General features: G+C 45.9%; 1 protein-coding gene across 6 annotated transcripts in view; it reads right to left on the bottom strand.

Annotated features, from left to right (window-relative positions):
• Positions 1-6,500, bottom strand: part of LOC127019514 (integrator complex subunit 6-like) — a 43,221-nt gene extending 36,721 nt beyond the window's left edge. For all 6 annotated transcript variants that reach the window (XM_050901580.1, XM_050901579.1, XM_050901576.1 and 3 more), the window contains exons 1-2: positions 6,305-6,500; positions 6,140-6,217 (exon numbers count right to left, since the gene is read on the bottom strand). In XM_050901580.1, the coding sequence (XP_050757537.1) occupies positions 6,140-6,217; positions 6,305-6,415 (189 nt within the window). In that variant the 5' untranslated portion in view covers positions 6,416-6,500. The remainder of the gene's footprint in view (positions 1-6,139; positions 6,218-6,304) is intronic.
• Positions 6,501-9,717: the final 3,217 nt, after the last annotated feature.

Raw genomic sequence — 9,717 nt, forward strand, 5'->3', positions numbered from 1 at the left:
CGGCTAGTAGGTTCACCAAGTTCGTACATTATTTACAGCACATCTGGAGAGAAAGATAGGCCTCTCCCATTTACCTCAGTTTTCTCTCCCTTTTGCATCCCTCCAATATCAGCTTCCCTCCTGCCCCTGCAGCTGCTATCTGCCTTGCACCAAACAATTCTGCCTGCATACCTCACTACCAACTTGTAAAGCTCCAACTGTATTTCCAGCTGCTCATACATCCTTTTCCACAGCGCAGGTCAGACCACCAAGTACTTGCATTTGCCAGAAGCCAGACGTTTTACATGTAAAACTGATGGTTTTCAGCGTCTCAAAGTTCCTGTAAAAGCCTAATCAATTTAAGATTATTCTGTGGATTTGCTACAGGTTAGCTTAGTAGGTATTCCTCTGGTTTTCCTCCTTGACAAAAGTTAACCCACAAAGGCATTTCCTATCACCTCAGGCAGCTTTCCTGAAGATCTCTGCCTCAAACCCAACAGGTTTCACAGCTGGGTTTCTCTTTCTCCCTGCAGCTCAGGGTCAGGAGCTCTGATTTCATTTCTTCCAGAAACAGACAAATAGATCTGACATCTCTGTTTTGCAGCACAGCCTATTCATTTGCCACCTCCCTCTGCAGAGTCAGTGGTAATTGGCTACATTCTACACCAGCACAGCTTCTATGTGAAAGAATTTAAAAATGCAGGCAAAAGCTTTTGTGCCACTAAAAAAAAATGAGATAGCAAAGTTAGTCTCCCTGAGTCTGACCTTATGAACTCCCAGTTTTGAAGCACTATTTCAGTACCATAAATGAACAGGTTATTTACATATAGTAGTACTCTTTGACAGATGCTTAAAAGAGCCTTCTACAAATTCCCATTCCAGCCTCTAAGGTATCCCAATCCAACACCAAAATCAAAGGTCATCAAGCTCAACCCCTCATGAGAATTTCAGGGAAACAGAAGAGGTTGCTCAGAGTCCATCACGAAGGGCTGCTTCCACAAGAGAGCTCTTTAGCACTGAAACATATGTTCAGACTAGCAGGGAACAGCAACAGAACTGGAAGGCATCCTATCTGTCAGTCCCAGTTTGCATTTCTCAAACAGTAAAGTGTTTCACATACAACGTATTAAGGATTTTGAGCTGCTTCTCAGACAGCTACGTACATATTTCTGCACTCAAATTCAGGGAGCCTATTTTTATAGTGCAGCCACAACTGACTCTTGAATTCAGTATCAAGGCATAACAGAAAGAGGAAAATACATATAATTTCAGATCTGGCAGAGTAAACATAACTTAAGTTCTCTCAGTCCTCTGACTTGTGACCAGATCATTTATGAAGGTCATACTACAGAGTCTCACAAGAACGTAAAACAAAAGCCATATTTCTGTGACCCCATCATAAACAATATTCCTCAAGCACTAAGGAAATGTTGTATCACTGCCAGCAACCAGATATCAGTCACAAGGGAACAGGGCAGTCCAGTTAATCAATAACTTCACATAAGACCACCATTGGTTTTTTTTGCCTGGGCCTGAACTAGCCATTTGCAGCACAAATCCACAAGCAGACCACAAACTGCAGGATGTCAGGTTTAACAAAAATCAAGAATGGAAAAAAACCAAAGAGCTAAACCTTGCTTTCCTTTTCAAAAACTCTTTTTAGGCAGAGATTTTGGTATGAGCTCCATTTACAGAGAAATCTAGGCAGAACTTGCTGAAACCTCCCTCCCTCTTTTCTGCATCACTGGAAAACAGGAAAAGCTTGGGGGAAGGGGGCAGGTGAGAAGACTCTTCCCTTCTCCCCATACTTTTACTCTAGCACCACTACTTCAGGAAAAAACAAATAAAATGGCTTAAGATTCTGTCCATTTATACCACGGCATGTGCTTAGGTGTAGAGAAACACATACATTTAGTAGAGGGGAAAAAAGCAGCTGAGGATGCTAAAAGTTTATGTGATTTCAAAAAAAAGCAACTTGGCAAATACATAGAAAAAGCCACAGAAGACCATTACTGACATACCAACGCTCAGCATGGGTCTCTCAACCACAAACAGTGGGAGCTTGGGAAAATGCTCTGCAGAACTGTCAGTAATACGCTTGGCCTGTTTTCACCCTCCTTCCCCAGCATTCGGTATCAGCCACGTTTTGCAGAAAGGGATGAGAAGGGTGGGGCTGGCACACAAGGCTCAGAGGTACTGCAACACCAGGTCAAAGCATGGATGGGATGGAGCAAGCTCCAAGTTCTAGCAATCCATTAATATGAAGTCTTCAAAACACGGACATATCACGTACCATATTCATTGAATCAGATAATGCATTTATCTTAGCTAGAAGGCCAAGAATGTCAAATACTGTGCCAGACAGTGAGGCTGTTCTTAAACCCATTTTTCTCACCCAAGAGAACTGGATACACATGAGAGAGTAAATTCCTTCAATACCTAAATTTAAGCACTAGTGTTTTAATTGAAATAGACACCTGCCACATGCTACTGGTTACAAAGGAGTTTTAATATAGGTATCATTAGCTTCCCAAGCGTGCCAAATACCCAAAATCAGAATGGACTGGCTCACTTCAATGTTACTAACATGCCACTAACCCGAGACAGACTCACTTGACAGCATCCTATTACAATTTTAATCTAAAAACAGTGGAGGAAAAACACACTATAAACATTAGGTTGAACATTCCTACTTCATGAAATAACATACTATTTTTCCCTGCTAGTCCATAAAATGAGAGTCTGACCCAACATTCAACAGAACTTACATGTATCTTTCCATTGATCTATATTGACAACTACAGGTTTATACATTTCATAACATGCTTTTAAAATATTAAATATTTGTCTCTTATTTTGCTTCCAAAATGTTCTCCAATAAGAGTTGTAAATGGCTGCATCATAAGTACTGTCACAAATCACCATCTACACATTACGTAACCAACAGGAGCAAAACAGCTGACGAGGTTCCAGAGGCGTTTGCTGCAGGAGTGGAACTGAGATTCCTACCATCCCCATCTCACTGTCCCCACCTTCCCAGGACAGCACCCTGCCTCCTCTTTAGACACATGCCACCACAGTTCCTTACAGAGCCACACTGCAAACTCAGAGGCTAAACAATCCTGTTTTTAAAAAGTGGCAGAGAGAGCTACGAGCAGTCAATTAAAAACAGGAGTGACTGGACAGGGGCCACAGGTCTCGTAAATAATTTCAAAGCCTCTATGCTAAAGACAGTTCCAAAAACATCATCTTACTTGCACAGATTTTAGCAAATCATTTGTGCAATAGCAGGATCCTTTCACTCAGCACAATACCACCACATGTGTGATGTTTTCTTGAGATATCCTTGTCCATCAAAAGTGAACCAGCGCTGTCGATTTAAAATACTTCAAGGCTACAGGTAATAGAATTCTGAAACAAACAAAAACAATGCACTCATCTCACAGTCACCCCTGCTCCAAGCTGAAGTTCCCATAATAGCTCTACCTCCTGGGTGGTCTCAACTCCACAACAAGATTATTTCCCTCAATTGCTTCACTGGTAACCTTAAGAACTATCTGTGAGATTATATAATTTAATTACTGTAAAGCATAAAGAAAACAAGAGGATAAAGCAGCCACTAACCAAAACCAGCCACTACTGCACAGACTTAGAAAGCAGACTTGCAAAATACATTCACTTGTCAAGTTTGTTTTCTCCTTCTCTAAATCAAGAGAGATAAAGTATCTAACTACAGCAGCATTAGCAAAGAAACTAAATTTTATTTCTTTTACAAGCATGTTTTATAAGACATACAGAATCTGGCCTAGACCAGAAAGTTCTCCTGGCATAACTATGGTTGTTAGAAAACACAGAGGGGCATCATCAATACCAATAAAAGGTCTTGAGAACACATATTCAAACAGGGGAAGAATCATGCTGTTGCTGTAAGGCTTTCTCTGCTCAAGTAAGAGGCAGCCTAACCACACTAATTTATGCCATGAAGTCTTTATGTAATAGTTGAACAGGAGTTGTGATCATAATTATTATAAACATATATTTATTGGATCTGCAGCCTGTTCCTACACAAGTTACTAAGTTTTGAAGAAATATTTTAAGCTTGGTTAAGGTCCAATTGAAAAACCAACATGCTAAAGGTAGAAAAATAAATTTCTAAGAGACATGAGCAAGTTACAGGAACCACAATACTTTTTTTCCCCCCCTTGGCTATTTACTGTATGTCAAACATGACTGAATACTATGATGGGTATCAGACAGTCCCATGTATTTTAATTACTATTTACTAAAACCGGGAACACAGTCAGATGCTTGTTAGTACATTAGAATGCACACAGATGCTCATTAAACATAAGGATCTTCCTCAGCAAATCCGAGTATATATGTGGTAATAACCTGTAGCATTACCACACAGACCTCCAGCAGAAGAGTCTTTTTTTTTTTTTTTTTTTTTTTTAATTAAATCACCAGTATGCCTGCTATCACTGCAGTGGAGAGGTTTCTTCCTCAAACATAAGAAAGGTATACTTGTAAAATATTTGACACAAAACTAGGAGAAAAAACCCTTAACACAAGAAATCTACAGTTAACACTGGCATAACAAAGATTTGGATTTTGTATCCAGTCACAAACATGGATAGGGAAAAGGATGTGTGCATTATGTCTTAAAAAAAAAAAACACCCTACCCTAGGCAGACCTAGGTTTTTTGACAGAGAGTAGGTTTCTGTAACTCAAGAAGGATGGTTTCAATTCACAGAAACAGGATGACTTCCACACCTTCTTCTGAGAAAACGAAAGGCGCAATACCAAACAATAAATACTGACTCACTAAATCACTTCTGCCACTTCAGAAAGCAGGCTGTACTTTTTAGCTGCGTAAATACATTGCTGATGAAAGGAGCCAAGATTCATAGCTCTTGATAATTAAGGTTCCTCATTATCAAAGATGTGAGTAGACAGCATCAGTGAGCACAGTTATTTTTACAACTGCTCTTCAAGAAGTTTTAGCTGGGGAATCTAGAGAGGGTTCTCTTTTCTTCTCTGGGATGACCAGCAACAAATTTTTACATGAATCTCTTTGGCCTTCATAGTATGCATCTAAGGCCCAACGGTTATGATAACTACTATATTAGTCATGGCAAATACAGTCCTAACCCAGGACTATTCAGGAAGATTCTAAAGCTCCCATAGCAATGATGCTTTCTGTGGCATGTTTTATTTAAATACTTTAAATTAAGTTAGATGTTTCTATCAGCAAGTTGAAGGCTACAGTATAAGGGACACAGAGCCCCGATTTTTTTTTCCTCTTGCCATAACCTCGTGGCACAGTCGACGTGATAAATGGCATAGCCCTACTTGCCTCAATCTTGAGAAATGAGAAAACAGGGACAAGAGAAGCCAGCCAGCCAGACTCCACGTCCAGCTCACCACAACCCTGCACGGAGATGTCTACCTGAGTCTCAATTACCAGCACCTTACACAAAACTGGTGCGGGTTACAATGCATAGCAGGAGGAAGGAGGAGAGGGAACCCCAACACTGCCGCTTCTTCTTGCCTCGCAGAGGCAGAAAACAGCCCCGGGTGCCCCCGTCCCAAAGACCACAGCCATGCTGGAGGCGGCAGCGGTGGGGAGGGTGGCAGGGGGGCTCCGCGGCTGTCCCCTGCCCGTCCTCCCCCCCCCGCCAGGCGGGGGTGCCGCAGACGTGAGGAGGGCGCTGCCTCCTACCCTAACCCCGTGCCCCCGCAGCCCGGCCGGGACACGACCTCCGCTGACGGGGAATAAAACGGCAGCAAGAGGGGCCGGGACCCGCGGCGGAGGGCTGAGGCGAGGCGCAGCCCCCGCCGGAGCCACCGCCTCACGGGAGGCGGGTGAGCAACGGCCGGGGAGGCGGAGCGCGGCCGGCCGGCCGCCCGCCTCCCTCGGCACGCCGGGGCGGTGAATCACGCTCCCGTCCGTCTCCTCCCCCCCCCTCCTCCATCTCAGCAGCGCCCTCAGCCTCTCTCCTCCATACAAAAGCAAAATGTCCGCCATCTTCACAGGCTGCTGCTGCCGCCGCCGGGCCGGACGGGGCTGCGCCGCGCTGCCGCCAGGCGAAGGGCGGCCCCGCGGCGGGGCCGGGGCGGCCGCAGGGGGGCCGGGGCGGCCGCAGGGGGGGTTATTACCTTGATGCAGTAGGGCGCCTCGTCGAAGGTAACCAGCATGTACCTGTCGCCGCGGCTGGCCGGGTCCCGGGCCCGCAGCTGCGGAGAGAGCGGAGAGAAGCGGCGTGAGCGGGCGGAGGGGGCGACCGGGGCGGCGGCGGCGGCCCCCCCCGGCCCCGCACTCACCTTCATGAAGATCTCCACGGCGCCCTTGGCGATGTCCAGGTAGCTGGTGCCCAGATACGCCCGCTGGTTCATGGAGGCGGACGTGTCTATGAGGAAGAGGAGGATCGGCATGGTCCAGGCAGAGCCCCGGCCCGCCGGGCACCCTGCGGGGAGGAGGGAGACGGGGGGGGGAGCGGCTCGCTCACTCCCCCTGGCCGGCCGCCTGTCCGCCCGCCCCGGCTCGGCTCCGGCTGCGGCCGCTGCGGCTCGTTACTGAGCTGCCTGTGTTCGCCGAGACTCAACTTCTCTTCCCTGAGCTTCCAACAGCACCATGTGACCAGCGCGCACGCCATTGGCTGCCAATTATACCCGCATTTGCATATTCATGACGGAGGGGGGTGGGGGGGAAGCAGGGAGGCGGCGGGGTGACGAGGGACGCGGGAGGCGCCAACGGACCCCTCCGCGCGCGCGCCGCACCTGTCACCCCGCCCCGCCCTCTGCGGGGTTCCCCGCCCCTCGCCCCAGGGGCCGCCCCGCCCCGCGGTCCCCGCCGCGCCCGGTAACCGTCCCGCCGCTGCGGCCCTTTCCTGCGGCTGAGTCACCACACGGCCGCGGGGCGCGCAGCCGCCCCCAGGCCGAGCCGCTGCCTCACACCTGCCCGCCGCGGCCTACCCTCGCCACGGCCCGGCCTCGGCGCCCGCACAGCCCTCGACGGCACCGCCGGGGCTGAGGGGAGCGGGCAGGAGCTGTAGGCTGGCCCTAGGGAACGGAGCGAAGCAGCTCAGCTAATCAGCCGGTGATATAATCGCTCCGTTTCTGGTCTCTAGAGGTTTCACTTAAGCACTAAATCCTGAGCCCTCCATGTGCGATTGTATTCCAGTCAGGTAACCGCCATCTTCCAGAGCCGGCAGCTGGGTTGGGCTGTCATGCACTGTCCTTAGGCGCTCACAGGGCACCTCACGGCACCTAGGTGAAGGCAGGATGGCAACAAATTAACTGTGGCAAAACTGCAGATACATACATTATTTCCTACCACTCAGGTGGAAAAAAAAAAAAAAAAAAAAAAGTCTGGGTCTGAAAGAAGGGATCAAGGTGTCCTGCTCTGAAGAAAAAAAACTGAGGCCTCAGCCCTCGAGCAGGCTGTGCCGGGATGGGCCCCTGCGCGCACGCAGGCCCGAGCAGCTACTGCTGACTGTAACTGGATCAGTGGAATGAGACTGAGGAAATATTTAGCGCTATGTCTGCTCGCGAATGCTTGTTTGCTTCCAGGATCGAATCCAAAAAACACAAAAGCAGCACTGTCAACATGAATCTTAGTTTAAAATAATAATTAAGAAACTGATAATACTTTCCAACACTTTTACATTCAAAGGCTTTTTCCGCAGATTTTTTTTGCCGTTCATTTGAACAACAGGCAAAGAGTCGGTTTCAGTTTTCACTCTGTTTTTGTGAAGCATTTGGACAATGCTGTTTTTTCACAACACCCCAGGTGAATTCTGAAATCCCCATTACAAAGCATTACGAAATATGAATGTTTGTAAAGATATCATTACCCATCTTGATCAAAATAATCAGAGATGTAAATTCATTTAATTCAGGGATGTACTCATCCCTTTTGTCACCAAAAAAAACCCCAACATCTGAATACAGGACAGTGGCAAGACCCTATATTGATTTTAGAAAGAAGTTTGTCTTTTTAAAAATCTTAGCTTCTGCAAATATTTTTCATGTAACATTATCAAATTATTTAATTTTAGTGAACCAAAAGTGGATAAATTAATAGTCGAAAAGCAGCTCATTTTGAAAACAAATACTGTCAAACTTGGAGACTCCATTCCATTATCCAGGCCCTCTCCATAAGTTGTGTATGTGCGAGTGCAACTGTGATCAAGGTTTCTGAATTTTAACAATCATAGCAGAAATGCCAGGAGGGATAAACAGATAAATATTTTTATGCAAGTGATTAGTGCACATGAATGGAGCCAGACTGAAAGAAATGGGATTTGAATCTCTATAGATAAGACAAAAATGCAGATACCATATTTTCGTACAGCTGCATGTTAGTCTGGAAAGACAGCTCCTGGATAGGAACAGATTTGCTAAGGACTGAATGGAAACTAAACTATTGGTAGAAGATGCCAGCTAATATTGCTAAGGTCCCCGCACCGAGAACTTGATGAGGCCACCTATGCATTTCTCTCACATCAACCAGATGAGATCAGAGACTGACTTCTGACTCCAGCTGACCTCAGCCAATTCGAACTGGCAACTTAGAGGCCCTGCGTCCTACAGCGTCCTTAAGTCAGACTATAAGAAATGCTAAACAATTGGAAGTTCATACCCTCACCATATTTTTTTTTTTTTAATTCCAGACTGCTAGATACCTAAAAGCCACTTCTCTCACATCCAAACATAGCATTTAAAGGTCAAGATGAAACACTCTTGTTTCCCATTTCAGAGGCTGACCTTTCCAAGGGCAGCAGCAGGAAAGGTTCACATACTCTCCTTCTTCCTCTGTTGAGGATTTTGGCTTTTGGAGCCTGCTCCTGCTGGACACCACAAGAGCTGAAGTCTAGCAGTTTTCTGGGCACAATGCAAGACACTTACTTAGTTTCATGAGACTTTTTTTATTCCTGAAAATAACAGACACCATGGTTGCTAATGTGCATGACTGCAGCTAGAGTGAGTGCTTCTTCACTGCTCCTCCATACAATTTGTGTTTGCAGCGCTGGCTACCTGGCAGCTATAGCGGCAGACATTTGTTACATCTATAAAGTTCAAACTTTTCTTGGTTTTTAATTGAAATTACACTCATCTACATTTCTTCAACTGCAACAGTTAAAGAAATTGTCTCTATGGGGAAATTAATCAGAACAGCTACTGCAGATTAAGCTCTCCTATAACTAAATATTTTGAAATAGCTCCTGTGTAGATGCTCGATCCCACAGTAAAAAGGAACATTATTCTGGAAGAATAATTTCAGTCAATTTCTGACCAAACAGATCAGTGGTATTTTTCCCTGTTGTGCTGATAAGTTATTATTTTTCTGTTCCTCATCCTAACACAGCTTAACAGCTAAGCTGTTGCCTCTAACAGGATTTTAGCCCTAACAATCTTCCTTTCTTCTTAACGCTTTTATATTGCTTCATCCGTTACTTTTTTCTCACCTAGCTGCTTTCTGACCTGAGCAAGTAATATACCTGTGAGACTCTAGCCATGCTCCTTTAGGCACTGAAGGAGGTCAGCTTTGGCACCGATTAGCCATCTGAATTTGGGGCACACTTGATACCTTAGTCAGAAATTATCTACTTAAAATCTGAATCAACAGCTAAACCCTTCAAACCTCCCTCTGCTTCTGTGGCTCCCTGTCTTGGTCTTGTAATACAGCTGCCCTGATGACTTTCCTGCTTGATTTAAGAGGCTTCAAGCCAGAG

Source organism: Gymnogyps californianus, chromosome 9 (assembly GCF_018139145.2).
Source record: "Gymnogyps californianus isolate 813 chromosome 9, ASM1813914v2, whole genome shotgun sequence".
NCBI lineage: Eukaryota > Metazoa > Chordata > Aves > Accipitriformes > Cathartidae > Gymnogyps > Gymnogyps californianus.